The following is a 19,922-nucleotide window of genomic DNA, read 5'->3' as shown; positions in this document are numbered from 1 at the left end:
AATGAGTTTGACTTTTTGTATTCACTCTCTTCTATTCATTTACTATCACATCACTTTGTATAAATTATTTGTACATCTAATATTATTGGTATATTAAAGCTCTTTCTAGTGAATTATTAATAGAAATTTCTTTTATATTTTTTTTAAGCAAACAATTAGATTAAAGGCTCTACTTTCAACTATCTCTGAATGATTCAGTAGTTCGATATAGATTCTTGAGTGTATTATTTTAAAAGGTCTTAAGTTTGAGTCATTCCTCAGTTACTAATAGAGATAACTACTGGAGCTCCTTACTTGATTGAAATTTTTAAAGTTCCAAAAAATTAATTGAGTTACATGTAAACTATCTCTTAGTCACAAAATAATAATAATAATCCAAGTTCTACTCGCCTAAGTTTCACAATAAACTCTTATTTTATAGATTATACCAAAGAAACCATTCCAAACGGAGGCTTAGACCTAATTAGAATTAGTCATATCCATTAAATAAGAAAGAAAATTGCTATCCTTACAAAGACAATGTAAAGAGGGCTACAAAGTGATGTTAGCAAGAAGGAAAAAACAAAGAAAAAATGGAAAGAGAGAGAGAGAGAAATCATAAAGAGCAAGGGTAACAATTATCTTTGTATACCTTGTATTTATGTTTGTAACACTAACACTGTTTACTAAGAAACTATAAGATAACCAATGAGAATTAAGAAGAATTTGCGATATTAATTTTAAAAAGAAATAGAAAAAAGAAGTCTGACAAAAGTATTAGGTGAAAATTGAAAGTGAAATGATGAAGTAAATAAAACGAAAATAAAATTTAATTAATAAATGACTAAAATAAAAGTCGTCTCTCTGCTCCTCGACGGCTTTCTCCAAAATTTTGCTTCACTTTCTCTCTCTATTACAAGCTTTTAACTTTCACATTGCTTTCTCTTGGCTTCGAATTGAATTGTATTTTGAAAATTGAAGTTGATCTCTAACNGTTCCAAAAAATTAATTGAGTTACATGTAAACTATCTCTTAGTCACAAAATAATAATAATAATCCAAGTTCTACTCGTTTAAGTTTCACAGTAAACTCTTATTTTATAGATTATACCGGAGAAACCATACCAAACGGAGGCTTAGACCTAATCAGAGTTAGTCATATCCATTAAATAAGAAAGAAAAATATTATCCTTACAAAGACAATACAAAGAGGGCTACAAAGTGATATCAACAAAAAGAAAAAAACAAAAAAAGAACAGAAAAAAAGAGAGAGAAATAATGAAGATCAATGGTAACAATTGTCTTTGTATACCTCATTTGTATTTGTCTTTGTCTTTGTCAGACTAACACACCCAATAAGAAACTATAAGATAACCAATGAGAATTAAGAAGAATTTGCGATATTAATTTAAAAAAGAAATAGAAAAAAGAAGTCTGACAAAAGTATTAGGTGAAAATTGAAAGTGAAATGATGAAGTAAATAAAACGAAAATAAAATTTAATTAATAAATGACTAAAATAAAAGTCGTCTCTCTGCTCCTGGACGGCTTTCTCCAAAATTTTGCTTCACTTTCTCTCTCCATTACAAGCTTTTAACTTTCACATTGCTTTCTCTTGGCTTCGAATTGAATTGTATTTTGAAAATTGAAGTTGATCTCTAACTGTGCATCAAGATCTCGTAGTAACACAAACATTATATGTTAGATCCGGCGGAGGAGAGAGCGAGGATCTGAGATTGGTTGGGAGCCGAAGAGAGAAAGAGAGAGATTGTGTTCTCTTTCTCTTAGTTTTGTTAGGGCTTGTGGATCTGAGACAAGATGGCTTTGTCAGGCATGAGAGGACTCTCCGTTTTCATCAGCGACATTCGTAATTGCCAGAACAAAGAGGCGGAGAGACTCCGCGTCGATAAAGAGCTTGGCAATGTCCGCACACGCTTCAAAAACGAAAAGGTTAGACACTCTTTAAATAAAACCCTATCTCTCCCTCGCTTTTACCTGTATGTGATTAATTGTGTTCGAAAAAGTTAAAAATTTTGATCTGAAAGAATGATGTAACAGTTTGATTGTTACTGGAAAAATGAGAAGAAATTAAGAAATTAGAATTGTTGATTTTTAATTTTTAATTTTCCTTTTTGGATACAAAAGCTGTGAGAACAGAACGTTAACTCAGATTCTGAGCTGTGTTAGTTATTGTTTATCTGATTATTAGTGTGGGATTTTTAGTTTACAGATTTTATTTTTTTAAATGAAGTGTTGTTTTGCTACGTGCTTGTGATGGATGTGTTGCCGGAAGTGGTAGTTAGGATTAGTATTGCATTAGGGTCTGATTTTAATTGTTGAATTGCCTATGATTTAGCAAGGTTTATAGGATTGTTAGGATGTAGTGGAAAGTATGTTTCATACTCTAGAGAGAGATTATAATTGAAGATTTTGGTGGTAAAGAGTTTTGTTTTGCACTTCTTGGTATCAGTAGATGCAATAGGTAAAAACCAGTAAGCAATTGATTTTGATCAAAATGAGTTACATATACTTCATTAAAAATTAGACTTAGAGTTACATATACTTCATTAAAAATTAGACTTAGAACACGTAGATGTTGTGAAGGAGGTGGAGAGCGAGTATCCTTGCCTCTGAATTCCATCAAAGTAGATGTAGTGAAACAAATACTGTCAAGAAGACCATAAAATACTGGGCAGGGTCGATTCTCCAGTGAGGATTTCAGTTACTAAAGACAGGCTTGTCTAAACTTGTCACACATTGTGTTAGAGCTTACTTCAGCTTAGCATTAAACTGCCAAATGATGTTTGCCTGCCAATTGACTCCAAAGGTTGATGATATTTTAATGAGTGACGACTTATTTTGGGAAAATTATAAGTGGCCACACTTTGTGGTGTTTCTGAAGATGTTAATGGAGATATAGAGAATTATAGTGAGAAATTTGAGGTAATTATAATTTTAAAGAGTTGGTTTGCTTTCATCAATAAATATTTGAGAACATATACATACCTGCCTTGGTTTAAATCCACTAATTTTTGTTTTGAGAATCATGGTTGCTTATTGAAGATTTTATCTTTCATCCCTCTGTTTTTGGATCTCTTTACTAACCTAGTTAGAGTACTGATCTGATATTATGTATATTTGGAGCCAGCTACAAATATAAAGTTTCAGTGAACTGATTGTGAGTTACACCAATTTTGTAGCAAGCCCCCTTATTAAGGATTTTGCTCAAAATTACTATCGCCAAGAAATAAAACACAGCTAATAGACTATTAAGCTAAACATGCTAGAAGTATTGCAGTAATTTAACATTCTGTACAATTGGTAACTTTACATCAATGGTCTAAGTGTGTTTGAGCTAATTATGTTTGGAGAGAAAAAGTCTTATTTTATGTGTGTTCTATATTTTTTCAATGTCATAAGTGTTTGTACATCAACAATTTATTCTAAAACAATAAGGTACTTTTAACAAATAAGGCTGTAATGAAAGTTTTATAGAGATTGATTAGCAAGAACAATCAGAATATATGAAATCAGAGCTACTCATCAAGTTGGTTTCTCGGTCCCCAAAGATTCTGTTGATTAGTTAAGATCTATGTAGGGTTCAACTTTTTCTAGGGATATTATATTTCATAAGTTTCTTAACTAACTAAGTTGTAGGTTGCAACAGTAGTCCCTATTTTTAAAATATTGATTTAGTGAAGGGTATATTATAGCTGTTCGGGACATGGTAATTAATAAAGCTTGGAATAGTAATATCATAAAATTATTGACAGTATGAGAGATTTGCAATTGGATATCCCCCGGACCAGTTAGTCAAAATTTGGCGAAAGTATAATGGATATAAGAGCTACGAGCAAAGAGTTGAAGTGTTGGGTCAAATTTGGCTTACATTTATGGTTTGGTGACGGATATAGTCATACATGATATATATTCCTAATATTATGTGATCACAGCCATTGGCATCTTTGAAGTCCAAGCTTTCCTTCTATCTTAGAGCACTTATCTTTATTGGCTTAAGTTTTTTCATCAGCGATTCCTCACTGTTAGCTATGAGGTTTTTGTGTCAGGTCCTTTAGTATAAAAGGCAATGAATACATGATTGTGCTTTGTTTTTGACTTGATACCATTTTGGTGTTCCTCCATTTAATTTTGATCAGGTACAGCATTAAAGTTTAATCAATTGTATTATGCTTCTGAGGTTACTCAAAATTTTCTGAATCATGATTGATGCTTTGAGCTTTAGGACTTGAGATTTGTTTTTTCTCTTCCTTTCATATCTTTTTTATCCCTGTTTATTTTTAAATGATTGTATACAATCACATAAATTATGGTTCTGCCCCCTTTTTCATTTGGATGCGTTTGAATTGAGTAATCCTTTTGGCATTACTTTGGCCTTGATATTCAAGTTAGCTTCATTCACCTGGCGTATCCCCTTGCCTTTCTTTGTTTAACGTTGTAATGTCTTTTTATGGGAAAGTATCTCCTCACATATCTGCTTGAAGAAAATAGCCATATTTGTTAAAGTTAAAATTGATGTGTCTGTGCATCACATGTGTTCTCTCTCTCTCTCTCTCTCTCTCTCTCTCTCTCTCTCTTTTCAGTTGCTAGTTGTATTCATTTCACTGTTTTACTTTGGTTGCTTTGAACCTTAAAGTATTGGTTATATGTTGCGCCTTTTTCTTTATAAATCTGTTTGATTTCTGCTGATGATCTCAAACAGCATTCGCAATTGGTCATTGAATTGTTATGCTATTTCAACAGGGTTTGTCACCTTATGAAAAGAAGAAATATGTTTGGAAAATGCTTTACATTTATATGCTGGGTTACGATGTAGATTTTGGTCACATGGAAGCTGTTTCTTTAATATCTGCACCAAAGTATCCAGAAAAGCAGGTAAGGTCCTTTGCAATTCAGTTTCTCCTTGTTAATGCTTAAATACTATAGTTGGGTCCCTAGCTATGGGCTTAAGCTTTTGGGTTAAATAGTGGCTGAACAATTCAATATTAAGGCTTCTTGTAATTCTTTATTCACCTTAACTTGAAAGAGGTTTTGACCTAACCTCTTCTAGTTTTTATCATATGATTGATAGAGTATAGATTTTTGTTCCTCTCAGAATCATGGTATGTGAAATTACTGGAGGCCTGGAAATTCTGGAATCTGTTAGTTTTGCAGCTTTTTTACATATTAAAGTTTGTTTTTCTCTTAAAAGATATAGTTGTTGCATTGGATACATTGTGATATTCTTATATGCTCCCTAGTTGTCTTTTTTTAAATAACTAGCCTGAAATGTGACTGTTTAAATTTTTACCTTGCTATAATTGGCTGCAGGTTGGGTACATTGTGACGTCATGCTTGCTCAACGAGAATCATGATTTTCTGAGATTAGCGATAAATACAGTAAGGAATGACATTATTGGTCGCAATGAAACTTTCCAGTGCCTAGCCTTGACTATGGTATGTTAGCAAGAAACCCTTTAAAACCTCCTTTTTATTTTTATCTATATGTTCTTTCTATCAGGTAGTAAGCCATTCTGCTGCATTTAATTTTCAATTTATTTAAGTGGAAAAATATTTGTTTTACTTCTTTAAGTTGCTCTTTGGGAGTTCATTGATTATCATGGAGCAATTTTCCATGCATACAACATTCCATTGCTTATGCATTGGTGGTCAACTACTGAAGCAAAATGTGGGTTTTGAATTAACCTGCTATGAACTTGTGCTAGAACTTTTATTCTTTTTGTATAGCACTTTCTTTCTTGTTCCAAAATACATAGTGGCAAGTTAATAGAGCCATCGCCAGTTAATTATATTTTCTAAGACCTTTGACAATTAAGAAACATCTTCATAAAATTTCTTCAATTGTTTGGGGCTTCTTCTGTTATAGGCAAAGGATGCCTATTTGAGAGCATGACGTCTGGATATTTGTTCTATGTAAGTGGGTCTGTGTGCTGATGTTTTTTTCAAGGAACTACTGATGAAAGTCTTAGCGTGATTGAGATTTTCAAGCATCTTTTTAGTTATTGACAGTAATTATTATCACATAGAAGCATTAACTTTATGTTTTAATCTCTTAAATGGACTTGAGCTTTTTTGGCTGATTGATATTCTTTGTATGTCTTGTTTTATTTTGTGTGTCGTTGATTTTTGAGTAGTCCATAGCTTTTCATTGAACTATTCGGTCTATTTTGTATATATCTTTTTGTTATCCTTTAGATGGACCTTGACTTTTTTGGACAACTTGTTATCTTGTTTGTAACTATTTTTTCAATCAATGATGTTGTCATAGTTTCTTAAAAAAAAAGTATAATTGTTTTTATTTATTTTGTATGACCGATTGTTATGTACAATATCCTTTTGTCTAGGATGTTATAAATTTCATATTACAGTTTTTCCTTTTTTATCTCATTCTTCTTGGATTTATCAGCTGTTTTGTATGAAGTAATTGGCTTTTGTCACTTGTCATTATATCGTCTTTGAATAATTTTTTCTATCCTTCTTTCCCCTTAGGATTGTTAGATTGCATTGTATTGTGTTGTGTTGGCTGTCTGATTTCCTTTACCACTTGTATTTGTATTTTGTTTTAGGTTGGGAATATTGGTGGGGAGAGATTTCGCAGAATCTTTGGCACCTGATGTTCAAAAACTACTTGTAAGAATAATTTCGAATGTTTGTTTTTAATCTGGACTTTCAAAGATTGGTTGTGACACCCATTCTTTTGTCTTAGATTTCAAGTAGCTGCAGACCGCTTGTGAGAAAAAAAGCTGCACTATGTCTCTGCGCTTGTATAGGAAAAATCCGGATTGTTGTCAATGTAGATGGCTGGTATGTTTGAATATCACATTCTTCATGACAACCTACTTTCTAAATGAGTTTAAATTTGTAGATTTCGTTTTTCTTTTGGGTTTGCAGGGCGGATCGGATGGCACAACTTTTGGATGAACGAGATCTTGGTGTTTTGACATCTTCTATGAGCCTTCTTGTTGCTTTGTGTCTAATCACCATGAATCCTATTGGAGTTCTCTTCCAAAGTGTGTTAAAATATTGGAGCGCTTGCTAGGAACCAGGATATTCCTCAAGAATACACTTACTATGGTATCCCATCTCCCTGGCTTCAGGTTTGTCTTCATTTTCTCCCCTTGTTCAACTTATCTGCATGTGATCGTTACTGGTTCTGAAATGTGGTTTAATTGGTCTGTCTGATCAGTTGGATTTGTTGTGGACTCTTCAATGAATGAATAAGTTTGGAACTTCAAATATATAAAAACTAGAAGTCTAGTTTGGTTTTCAGATCCAGTCAAATTGGTTGGCCTGTGTCTGATCAAGAGCTGAAGAGTGAAAAACATTTAATAAAATATTGTTAGTAATTTTAAATTGATATGTTTTTTTTTTTTTTTTTTGTGCTGATCCATTCTCTTAAGGGGTCATTACAGGCATGCGCAAACATCTTTGGTCTTCCTGGGGAAATCAAATTGTACTGATGTTTTATTTGTAATCTTTGTGAATTAGCCATTCTGGAAACAGTGAGCTTTTGTCACATTCACTGATTAAAAGGGATGTCTGTCGTGTCTTCATCCTAACACTATTTCTAAGGCATTCTTTGATGGCTCAATTTTCATAATGGACTCATAAAAATGATCATCAATTTGTACTTTGCTGCAACATGCTCCTTTTTTGAACAGATTCTGTTTTTAAAAGTGTAGCTGTTGCAATTTCTGAATAACATGTCTTGCTAATTTAACATTTATTTTTGATGCAGCATAAATTATGTAATTGGCCTTAAGTAATTTGTAACGTATGTATAATTAACAAGTTCTCCGATGCTGATTAGTGTTTTGTTAGTACAGGTCAAGACAATGGAGCACTTCATATTTTCCCACCATTGAAGATCCAAACACCAAAGATCATTGTTCGAGTTCAACTTCTCCCAAGGAATAACTTTCTCTTGTTTGCCAGGTGACTCTAATGAGATTTGGATTTGTGATTTTAGGTGTTACAACGGATATTGATGGAACTGATGTTGTAAAAATGTTAATAAGAACAATGCATCACATGCCGTTCTCTTTGAAGCCCTTGCTTGTAAGTTTGCATCAGAAAGTGTTTTCTTTGTGAATGAAATTTGCTATTTACTATAAGATTAGTGTTTTTTTCTAGACAATGTTTATATTTAGTTAGCTGAAACTTTAAGATGTCAGTATCTTTATCCAGATTCCAAGTAGTTTTCTCCAAGTTCAGTAACATTTTTTGGGGGGGGGGGGGTTCCATGACAGGAAGCAAACTTATGTTGAAACAAACAAACTTGGGCTACGCATTCCTGCATGTTGCTCACTTCTTCAACTATGTGTGGTTAGATATATTAGTTGAAGTGAACTTTTATTGATGATGGACAAACTTATCTTTCTCTCTCGTGTTCTCATGCATAAAAGGAACAAATAGGACTTTTAGCCTGCAAATTGGGAACTGTTTAATTTAAGCCCCTCTATTCCTGGCTTGATAGTTCAATATGGTTATGAAACTGTCATCTCTTCATTTCTGGAAATCAATTTCCCTTGTTATTACATGTATTTAGGACCTGGTCTATTATTCTTCTTGTAAGAATTCATTATTTGATGAGAAGAAAAATCTATATACTGTTACAGCATTGGCTAGGGTAAAACAATTGTGATGGACTAGGTTGGTTTTGAGTTCAATTGCCTAGCAAAAATATAAACATAGTTTTGGAATTTGAAGAGCTTTTATTGAGAATTGCATGTCTAATTTTCCATCACAGGTCATGCATCTTGATGCTGAGAAGGAGATGATGTCCCAATGTGTTGCTCTACTTGGAAAATTTATTGCAGTGCGTGAACCAAATATTCGATATCTTGGCTTGGTAAGTTGTTGAATCACTAACCTTATCCATTATTTCTTTTCAGATACAGTATTTTGTGTAGGCAATTTATGACCTGGTTGCTGGCCTATGACTGACTGATTAGACTTTACAATTCTCTGTTGCAGGAAAATATGACTCGGATGTTAATGGTAACAGATGTGCAAGATATCATCAAAAGACATCAGGCTCAGATCATCACCTCGTTGAAGGACCCCGACATCAGGTTAAATTTGAGTTTCTTGAGCTGGTTTGGTTACTTGCTGAGAGTGTCAGGACTTATGGATGGTGTTACTGATATCTTGTCAATAAGTCATCTTTTTTCTTGAACAAGATTTATGTGGCTGTGATTCTCCTCGGAAAATTATTTATTTCTTCACGAACTAAGTATATGTTAACAATTGGTGCATATTGTATTCACTTATGAAGTTTCTCATCTCCAGAAAGTTATGTTTAATGTCCTGTAATGGAGAATGTGTGCTTTTACTAACTTGGGTTAACATTTCCCCCAGTATTCGTAGACGTGCCCTTGATCTGCTATATGGAATGTGTGATGTTTCAAATGCAAAGGACATTGTTGAAGAATTGTTGCAGGTATAGAATGGTGAATATAGTCTAGTTGTTTAGTATGATTCTGGGATGCTTTTTATATTAGCAATTGTTTTATGTTATCTACTGAAAGTGTTAATCATCTGAAGCACAATCTGAGCATGCCACTGATTTGCATCTGTTTTCAGTATCTCAGCTCTGCTGACTTTGCAATGCGTGAAGAACTTTCCCTTAAAGCTGCTATTCTTGCAGAAAAATTTGCTCCTGATCTTTCATGGTAAGAATGACTTCCTTTAGAGACTTTAAGAAAATTGTGGATAATTTTAGCTCTGCTATGTTAAAAGGATATCTATGGTAGACCGACAGACAATTAAAAACATTAAGCTAACATGCTCGGCCCTAATAGGAATAGAGGACTAGGATTGATTTTGGAGGTACATCCATCGGATAATGCAATGCAAGTGATACACAAAATGAATGTGATAGGCTTATCATTGATTTTAAAATCGAAGTTAGTTAATGTTATGCGGGAGGATATAAGCTAAGTTTATATTGTTTTCATATTCTTGTGGAGCTTTTGGGAATTTAGTTTTATACCTGCTGCCTTGATCGGTAGTTATTAAGTAATTCTGCGCTGTTGAAGCTACAAGATTATTTTTGTAAAATGATGTCTATATGATATCATCCATATGATTCTTCATAGGTACGTGGATGTGATCCTTCAGCTCATTGACAAGGCTGGGGATTTTGTTAGCGATGACATATGGTTTCGTGTTGTGCAGTTTGTTACAAATAATGAAGACCTTCAGGTGATCAAAATTTTGTATATACATCTTATCAACATGGTGTTTAGATGATATTGATGGAAACATTACTCTATGTATTTGATCAGCCATATGCAGCTGCAAAAGCCAGAGAGTATCTTGACAAGCCTGCCATACATGAGACAATGGTCAAGGTGTGAATACTTTGACTTGGATTCATATTCCACATTAGCTTGTTTACATTTGAACAGTAATCGTGTATACTCTGTATCGTTGGCCTTATAGAGTTAGTAGTTTTCCTGGTTGGGTTTTCACTTCATAATTTGATTTTTTTTTTTTTTTTCTACTCAATTCTGGAATTGACATCAGAAATACAATATGTGAATATGAGAATTTGTGGGCAAGATTCGTTTCCATCATTGAAGCAAGATGGCTGTAATATTTTACATAAAATAGAACTTTGGCGAGAAAACTTATTTTTGTACATTATGTTCCAAATTTCAATCTTTGGCTTTAGTTCTATGCTTATGCTAATATAACTCTGACATTTACGCATTTTATGGATCTTTTATACTACAATTTTGATCCGTTAACCTTTCCTTCTCTTTCAGAGATTCAACTGATGATATACTAGTTAATTCAAACTAGAGTTTGACAATATTTTCAACAATCCCCTTCTTTTAGTATCATAGTACATTTTCTATTTGGATATAATCAATACTTCTCAATTTGGCAATTGTTATAGGTTAGCGCTTATCTTCTTGGAGAGTACAGCCACCTTTTGGCCAGACGACCTGGGTGTAGTCCAAAAGAAATATTTAGCATAATACATGAAAAGCTTCCAACTGTTTCGTAAGAACTAAATCTATTCTTGCCTTTCTTATTGTCTTATTAATTTTTGTTTTTTCATTTAATCACACATTGTGTTTGCAGGACCTCCACCATTCCGATTCTTCTTTCAACGTATGCCAAGATCTTGATGCACTCTCAACCTGCTGATCCAGAACTACAGAATCTGATTTGGGCAATATTCAACAAGTGGGATTTACCCTTGCATCACTTCTCTGTATTTGGTTTCGCTAGTTAAGCTTAATTGTCCACAAATGTTGTACCTCTAATACAGTTCTGTCTTGTTGTAGATATGAGAGTTGCATTGATGTTGAGATACAACAGCGAGCTGTCGAGTATTTTTCATTGAGTAGAAAAGGGGCAGCTCTGATGGATATCTTGGCTGAAATGCCCAAATTCCCTGAGCGCCAGGTATTGTTTGATTCTTATCAACCATGGGGATAGTTCATCATTAATTTTGATTGAAGGTTTCAACTGGATTTTATTGATGCTAACGGTTATCTTCTCTAAATGTAGTCTGCATTGATCAAAAAGGCCGAAGATTCTGATGTTGACACTGCAGAGCAAAGTGCTATCAAGTTGAGAACCCAACAGCAGCAGATGTCAAATGCATTGGTTGTAACTGATCAAAGCTCCGCCAATGGGACCCCACCAGTTGGCCAGCTTAGCCTTGTAAAGGTGCCAAGCATGAGCAGTAGTGTGGTTAGTGCCTATCTATTTGTCAGCCCTAGAGTTCATTGGCATATTCTTCCTTATAATCTTTGTTAGGCTATTTAAATTCATCTTTCAGTTATAATTGTGATTTGTTGTGTTTTTACCTTACAGGATCATCATTCAGCAGACCCAGGATTAAGCCAGCCAAATGGTACTTTGACCGTTGTAGATGCTCAGCCTCCATCAGCAGATCCTCAACCTCCATCAGCAGATGTTCTTGGTGATCTTCTAGGCCCACTGGCTATTGAAGGTCCCCCTGGACCTGCTGTCCAATCTGAGCAAAATGTGGTCCCTGGAGTGGAAGGGGTTGTAGTGGATGGATCAGCCATTGTACCTGTTGGAGAGCAGGCAAATGCTGTTCAGGTTTATACTTCTCCCTTTCTATTGTTGTACTGCATAGTCATATCATTGTGAACTCTGTTTTTGTCCTAAGACTGAAGATGGGAGTGGTTGTAAATTTATCTTGGAGCCTACCTTGCCAGATGGGCTCCCTCCTGTCTACTGTGACTATATTCCCTGATCATCCTTCCTTAGTACAAACACCTCTGAATCTAGCATTTTTGCACCAGAGGACTAATAGTTATAAATTCTGTTGGTGATTCATGTTTATTCACTTTCAAGGAGTTAGTTAAATTGGATTCATGAAATGCCTGATATTTAGTATATTCTAGTACTTTATTATAGAAAATTTCACCTTTTTTTCCCCATGGATACTGAAATTTTCCTAATTTACAATTTTGATATTCTCTTTCACGTATGGCTGTGTTTCATTCTTTCCTGCCACCTGCATTATAGGTTAATTTATAACATGAAATTTTGTTAAGATATTAACATATCCTGAAGTCTTTTTGTAACAATTGATATTTTCTAATTACCAAATACTTTTCAATTTCCTTGCAACATTAACATAAACTGCAGAACTTTCCTTTTATGGTGAATATCCTGAAGTCTTTTAGTAAAAATTTATATTTTCTAATTCCCAAGTACTTTTCAATTTCCTTGCAACATTAACATAAACTGCAGAACTATCCTTTTTTATGGTGAAATGATTCCATGGTATCATATCTAAACATCTTGGTTTGTACTTCTATGCAATGGAATCATAACTTGTACCTTGTTAGGTTGCATTAACTAGCTAATTCTGTTGTACACTTTTGCAGCCAATAGGAAATATTGCCGAAAGATTCCATGCATTATGCTTGAAGGATAGTGGTATTCTCTATGAGGATCCTTATATTCAGGTTTGATCTTTTCTTTATTACCCCACATCTTATGTTGACAGTCATCTATTTAAGCTTACAGATGCTTTCCCATGTATTCCTGGAGCTGACTTGATTATTTTTATAAAGCTTTAATTAGACACTTATTTTGCTTGTTAAACGTGTCCCAGATTGGTATTAAAGCAGAGTGGCGAGGCCATCATGGTCGTCTAGTACTTTTCTTGGGTAACAAGAACACCTCTCCACTTGTTTCAGTTCAAGCTATTATATTGCCTCCTGCCCATTTGAAGATGGAACTTTCTTTAGTTCCTGAAACTATTCCTCCTCGAGCACAGGTGAAGCCCTTGTTATGCATATTATTTATATTGGCTTCATGGATACTGGCCACACTTTATGTGTTCTTTTTATTATTACATGATATTTTATATTTTCCTTTTTGGTTGAATAGGTGCAATGCCCCCTTGAAATAATGAATCTCCGACCTAGCAGGGATGTCGCTGTTCTTGACTTTTCCTACAAGTTTGGTACCAATATGGTACTTGTTATAATATTGGTTTATTATTATGTCTTTTTTAACTTGGAAGTAAGTAATATGCATACCTATTGGTTTCTTATATTTTTCCTTTTTTCTAGGTAAATGTCAAGCTTCGTCTTCCTGCTATACTGAATAAATTTCTACAGCCTATAACTATATCCGCTGAAGAATTTTTCCCTCAGTGGAGATCACTTTCAGGCCCACCTTTAAAGCTTCAAGAAGTGGTTTGTATATTCTTTTTGTTGTTGTAACAACATTTCTGTCATTAAATTATTTTTTTCTTTTATTTATAAACGTTTTCCTATTAATGTGCAGGTGAGAGGTGTACGACCAATGCCTCTACTTGAAATGGCTAATTTGTTTAACAGTTATCGGGTGACAGTTTGTCCTGGACTTGTAAGTCATTCTTCCTTTTGACTTGGCCCGCCCTTTATCAATTATGTAAATTTTGTTCACAGTTTAATTATCTGTTTCAGGACCCTAATCCTAATAATCTGGTTGCTAGCACAACATTTTATTCGGAGAGTACACGGGCCATGCTCTGCTTGGTAAGGAATATGTTCACTTCTAGCTATCTATCTCCCGTATACCTTGGTTAATATGTAACTGTAGATAAACATTCTGGTTAATGAGTAACGCACTTGGGAAATCAATTTCTGTGTTTTTATTTTATTTTAATTTATTTTGGAATTTATCTGGTTCATTGATGCACCTATTTGATTTCTTTGATGTATTTTAATACCTTATTAAAAGAAAAGAAAATACTCAAAAAAATGCAGATGATGCGTTATGTTAATTCTCCTGTAAATCTATTAGAGAATAAATTATTGACAGCCTTTTCTATTCTGACACAGATTAGAATTGAAACAGATCCAGCAGACAGAACCCAGTTGCGTATGACAGTTGCCTCGGGTGATCCTGCACTAACATTTGAGTATGTCTTCTGTACTTAATAGGCTAACTTTATATTTAAACAACATTTGGAATTGCTCTGACTGTTGCTGTGCAGGTTGAAGGAGTTCATCAAGGAGCAATTAGTTAGCATTCCTATGGCAACCCCCCGTACACCAGCCAGGCCAGTTTCTCCAGTAGCCCAACCACCTAGTACACCAGCAGCATCGAATGATCCTGGGGCAATGCTAGCTGGTTTGCTGTGATGAAGTAGCTGTGGTTGATGTGTGAAAATTTGTTCAATATACACTTGTAAACCTGATTTATACGTCCGACCTACCTGCCCATTCTTCCGGTTAAGAGGTGGATAAGGAAAATCAATCCTGATGCGGGGGCTGTCGGAATAGAGGGTTGAGCTAATTTGTGATCGGCTTAGTGTTTTGAGTGGAATTTGAAGAGGGGTTGGTCGGGATTTTGAGATTCTTTATGCACAATTTTGGATTGTGCCTTGGTGAGCATTTTATGTCTTTCTGGGATGAGGGTTTTTCTTATTCTTCATTTTTTTTTTTTTTCTTTCTCTTCCCAGTTTTACTGGATTGGTTTCTGTAGTACAAATATACAAACAGTATTTGTAAGATATTGCATGAAGTAGAACCAGTTGTGATAGTTTGTATTTGTTTGTCAATTTATTATAGATGGAAATAATAGAGCATTTATGTTATTTTATCCACATACAGACTATAGTAGAACTTCTTTATAATCATAATGTTGGAACCAATTAAATTTATTATTATAAGGAGATTATAATTTAATAGAGGTATAATTATAAGATTATTATTTTGATTTTTGATTTTATAATTCATGTTTTAGTAGTATTAGAATTTTAATTCATTGTTTTAGTAGTATTATAATAGTACGGAAATGGATATCAAAGAGTCACTGTAAAATTGAGTGATCAGATTCGATAACCTTACAATCCTAATCAAATGAATATTAATGTTTTCCATAATCATCCAAATGAGCAACAAGTCGTGCATATTTTAACTAAAGAAGAAATCATTACTTGAATTAGATAAGAAGAAGAAGATAATCCCGAGGATGATAGTACGAAAATATAAAAAAATTTATGTCAAGAAGCTCTGAACATACTTGAGAGCTAGAAATATTTTGGTTCAATAAGAAAGTGTTTATGCTGGCGGTTTATTACGTACCCGTAAGATAAAAGATACGGTAACAATTTTAAAACATAAATCATTGTTCCAAATAACTTTATATAAATATTTTATTTCATCTTAAACTTTTAATATAACATAACATATATTTTTTGTAATATACATATAATTATTACTATATAAAGACAAAGTTTTTAATATGGGATCAAGAAAAATTATAATTTATTATAATATAAAATTTATTTTTATTTATAAATAACCCAAATTAGGACCAGAATTTTTTATTACTATCTGAAAGTTATTCATATATAGAGTATCATTATATAGAGGTTCTCCTGTACATATAATTTCAATTTAGAAGCATATCGTTATCGTGCAAGTGTTGTGAAGTAGTCTAACTATTACATGTACGCTGACCATGATAAAATTAGAAAATATTAAAAAAAAAAAAAAAGTAAAGAATTTAATTAGAAATTTTATTGAATAATCTCATCGAGGCAAACCCACTATGAATATATATTATCTCACAAATTGGTCTATAAAAACTGATAATAATTTTATATTGTTACATCAATTTTAAGTTGTTCCGTCTGTAATTTTAAGTTTTCATATAATTGTTTTGATAATAATTTGAAGAATTAAATTGATATCATTTACTTTTATAATATTATATATGTCCTATAATGCAAGATACAATACCAAGTTTTGGGGCGAAATATACTAATATAGCCTTGTATTCGGGTTGGATTACATTTACCGATTTGTTTGATCGTGAGGGTAAAGCAATTCAATTGGAGACTAGTAGAAAATATAAATTGATCTTTGGCATGTGTGAAAGCTAAATTGTATAGTTAAGTAGCTCTATTAATCTTTGATAATCTCATCTCAACAAAAAATACCACGGAATTTCGAATTTTTGTACAAGCAATGCAATGCAACCAGATAAGCACGATACAAAAAGGCATGCTTACCTTACCAACCTACATCACCTTTTAAGCCTGTGAAATAGTCCTACTGTTCCCACTTCCCACCACAAATAATTTTCACCACTAACACGGCCAATATTGGGAGTAAAAACTCCCAACTTCTTTCACCAAATGACAAAATGCATCTCCATGAACTTACTGATTCAGTCAGAGTAAAGTTCATATCCAGTGCCGTGACAAGTGGAGCCATGTATATAACTGCAAAAACCGCTTGGCGTTTTCAAAACTTCTCCCACTTCAACACCCAAGGAGAAGATAATTTAAGCTGTTGATCATCATTCTTCCTCAGAATGATGTACAATTTCCAATTGTAAGGCCAGCTCAACCACATTCTTGCAGATCGTCATATCGTCATCAAACAACACTCCCTCTGTGTCAAAAAACAGAACACCGCAAAACCTTTAAAAAACAAGGAGTCAGCTATCGCCACTCTCGACAATTCCCACATCTCCAACTTCCTTCTGTGTGACAGGACTCATCCCAAGGAGAACAACGGCGGTGTGTCAAAAACCCACAAACCTTGCATGAGAGATCAGGGGATTCTGTCATATCTGAACAAATTCGACAATGCATTGTACCAACAGTTGAATTTGAATGTTTATCATTAGATGTACCCATTCCATGGTCTGGGACTATATCCTGTGAAATTGAAAAGGAAATATCTTCCTGGTTTACAGGCACAACCCCAGAGGTATCAGTTCCATCCAAAGTACCACCCTCATCTGTTGCTAGCAACTCTGAAAAAGAGAAGTAGGTTTGGGGTTCGAACTCCATATCTTCATAGCTAAGACCTCCAAGGTCAAACAGCATCTCACCTTCAAGGCCATTGGCAGAAGTATCCCATCCCACACACGGAACTGAAGGTTCCTCTGGGTTCATGACGTTATTTGATTCAAAATGCATAGATAATTCAGCTTGAGAAAGATTATTCCCAATAGAACTACCATCAACATCCTCTTCGCATTTCACATGCCTTCTGACTGGAAGTTTTTGCGGCCCTGGCCCAGCAGCATTCCAACCAAAACCCACTTCTGAATTGGGCTCTTTGATAAGCTCAACTTTTGAAAGAGAGAAAAGGAGAGGATCAGTGTTTGGTACAAATACTTCCTCCATGGGATACATTGGAGTAGTGGGTTTACACTCCTTAGATTCAGAAGGGGTGCCAAACTCAGATTCCATCTTCATAGCGCCTTGTCCCTGCTTTTGAGCCCTCAAGCGACGGTTCTTGCGCTTTTTTTCCTTGAGTTCAGGATCCATGTAGGGACACTCAGGTCCACCAATCCTACGACATTTGCAACACTTGAAACCTACTACATCAGAAAGCTTTGACTCCTCAAGTTCAACAGCTTCAGCATGAAACCACCCTGCAGATAATCACAGACCGAATGTGCCAATGTAAATATAAGGATAGTATACACCTTTTAAAACATATTGCACCTATTGAATAAAGCAACTTACTTTCGCAAGTTTCACAGTGAATATACATCAGATCAGAGTTGTACGGCAGTTGACACAGATCACAAACAGGCCCTAAACCTTGTACATCTGAGCTACCCCTTAGGAGAATGTTTGCACGCCTGAAATCAGCACCTTTATCTTCAATGTTCTTTTTCTTCCATATGATTCCCCAAGACAATGTTCTACTTCGGGTTTTCGTTGCCAAATTAGAATTAGAAGTAGTTTGCTTAACATCAGTAACACTCTCCTCAGTTTTAACACATGCTAAAGGTTGGCTAAAAGCATTAGGTCGTGTTGCTTTAGTGACCGTCATAGCAGTTTGATATTCTTGCCGTTGCAAGGGCAAGGGACTAGTTGGAGACTCACTGCGAACTAGACTCGGGGCAAGAAATTTGACATGATAACACTGGTTGCAGGTGATCAAGGGCTCCACTTCACCATTCATGTACATTGAACTTAAAGTACAACCCTCATGACAATAACCTGTCCACAAAACAAAATAAGAACTTCTATATGATGTACACCTAAATATTATGTTGATTCTTATATCTCTCACATTTTATTAAATATTAAAGACTAATATTACACCACTTAAATATTCATTCATCTTCAGTATTCTCATTAGATTGATTTTAAATCATAAAAATACATAGGAAATTACAATTTATTTAAGTAAGTATATAGTAAATGTTTGTATTTTACTATAATATAACAATAGTACCTACATATTAAAAAGCCAAATATTATAAAATTACAGTGGAACCTATATAATAAATTTAGTCTAAATACTATTACATAATTATAATCTATAAAAACACTCATGACTATGCTCAGTTCAGTATAATGTACCAATCATATTTCATTTTGTTAAATGTTATGATTATGTTAATAAAAGATATTTGGAAGAAAAGTGTTTCTAACAACATGTTAACCAAATAAATATCCAAATTTTCACTGTTTTAAGATACTTTACCAATGATATTTCCAAAAATAAATAAATATTATATCAGATGTATTTTTAGATATTAAAAATATTAAAAATACAACTCAACTTTTTGTCTTGTATAATTTTTTTATTACTTTTTTAAATCACAAATTAAACAGGCCCATTATATTCCAATTAAAGCCAATGTAGCAAATAGCAAAGTTTCCCCATTAGGGTCCTTTACAAACTGTCTTTTTTTAGGCCAGATTATTGTTTTGATAATAATTTGAAGAATTAAATTGATATCATTTACTTTTATAATATTATATATGTCCTATAATGCAAGATACAATACCAAGTTTTGGGGCGAAATATACTAATATAGCCTTGTATTCGGGTTGGATTACATTTACCGATTTGTTTGATCGTGAGGGTAAAGCAATTCAATTGGAGACTAGTAGAAAATATAAATTGATCTTTGGCATGTGTGAAAGCTAAATTGTATAGTTAAGTAGCTCTATTAATCTTTGATAATCTCATCTCAACAAAAAATACCACGGAATTTCGAATTTTTGTACAAGCAATGCAATGCAACCAGATAAGCACAATACAAAAAGGCATGCTTACCTTACCAACCTACATCACCTTTTAAGCCTGTGAAATACTCCTACTGTTCCCACTTCCCACCACAAATAATTTTCACCACTAACACGGCCAATATTGGGAGTAAAAACTCCCAACTTCTTTCACCAAATGACAAAATGCATCTCCATGAACTTACTGATTCAGTCAGAGTAAAGTTCATATCCAGTGCCGTGACAAGTGGAGCCATGTATATAACTGCAAAAACCGCTTGGCGTTTTCAAAATTTCTCCCATTTCAACACCCAAGGAGAAGATAATTTAAGCTGTTGATCATCATTCTTCCTCAGAATGATGTACAATTTCCGTTTGTAAGGCCAGCTCAACCACATTCTTGCAGATCGTCATATCGTCATCAAACAACACTCCCTCTGT

General features: G+C 34.0%; 2 protein-coding genes across 2 annotated transcripts; one reads left to right on the top strand and one right to left on the bottom strand.

Moving 5' to 3' along the window:
- Positions 1 to 1,532: 1,532 nt before the first annotated feature.
- LOC116142153 (AP-2 complex subunit alpha-1-like) lies at positions 1,533 to 15,095 on the top strand. The gene is given in 32 exon segments (XM_031427587.1): positions 1,533 to 1,927; positions 4,739 to 4,870; positions 5,306 to 5,431; positions 6,562 to 6,576; positions 6,578 to 6,625; positions 6,702 to 6,799; positions 6,887 to 6,960; positions 6,963 to 7,025; positions 7,028 to 7,092; positions 7,817 to 7,883; positions 7,945 to 7,990; positions 7,992 to 8,053; positions 8,191 to 8,192; positions 8,745 to 8,846; positions 8,972 to 9,069; positions 9,356 to 9,437; positions 9,581 to 9,669; positions 10,096 to 10,201; positions 10,285 to 10,350; positions 10,902 to 11,008; positions 11,090 to 11,194; positions 11,296 to 11,416; positions 11,522 to 11,707; positions 11,831 to 12,082; positions 12,880 to 12,960; positions 13,110 to 13,274; positions 13,388 to 13,474; positions 13,573 to 13,698; positions 13,790 to 13,870; positions 13,951 to 14,022; positions 14,329 to 14,408; positions 14,484 to 15,095. Coding segments are annotated over 32 exon segments (3,084 nt in total). The 5' UTR covers positions 1,533 to 1,795; the 3' UTR covers positions 14,632 to 15,095.
- A 1,243-nt stretch (positions 15,096 to 16,338) lies between these two features.
- On the bottom strand, positions 16,339 to 18,562 carry LOC116142178 (DDT domain-containing protein PTM-like). The gene is made up of 2 exons (XM_031427616.1): positions 17,982 to 18,562; positions 16,339 to 17,887 (listed from the first exon to the last, which is right to left on the bottom strand). Exons 1-2 carry the CDS (start codon positions 18,430 to 18,432, stop codon positions 16,944 to 16,946), a joined length of 1,395 nt encoding a protein of 464 aa, XP_031283476.1. The 5' UTR covers positions 18,433 to 18,562; the 3' UTR covers positions 16,339 to 16,943.
- Positions 18,563 to 19,922: the final 1,360 nt, after the last annotated feature.

This window comes from Pistacia vera, unplaced genomic scaffold, assembly GCF_008641045.1.
Source record: "Pistacia vera cultivar Batoury unplaced genomic scaffold, PisVer_v2 Contig405, whole genome shotgun sequence".
Taxonomy (NCBI): Eukaryota; Viridiplantae; Streptophyta; class Magnoliopsida; order Sapindales; family Anacardiaceae; genus Pistacia; species Pistacia vera.
Note: the sequence above shows the minus strand (reverse complement) of the source record. Positions and strands in the feature narration are given on the sequence as shown.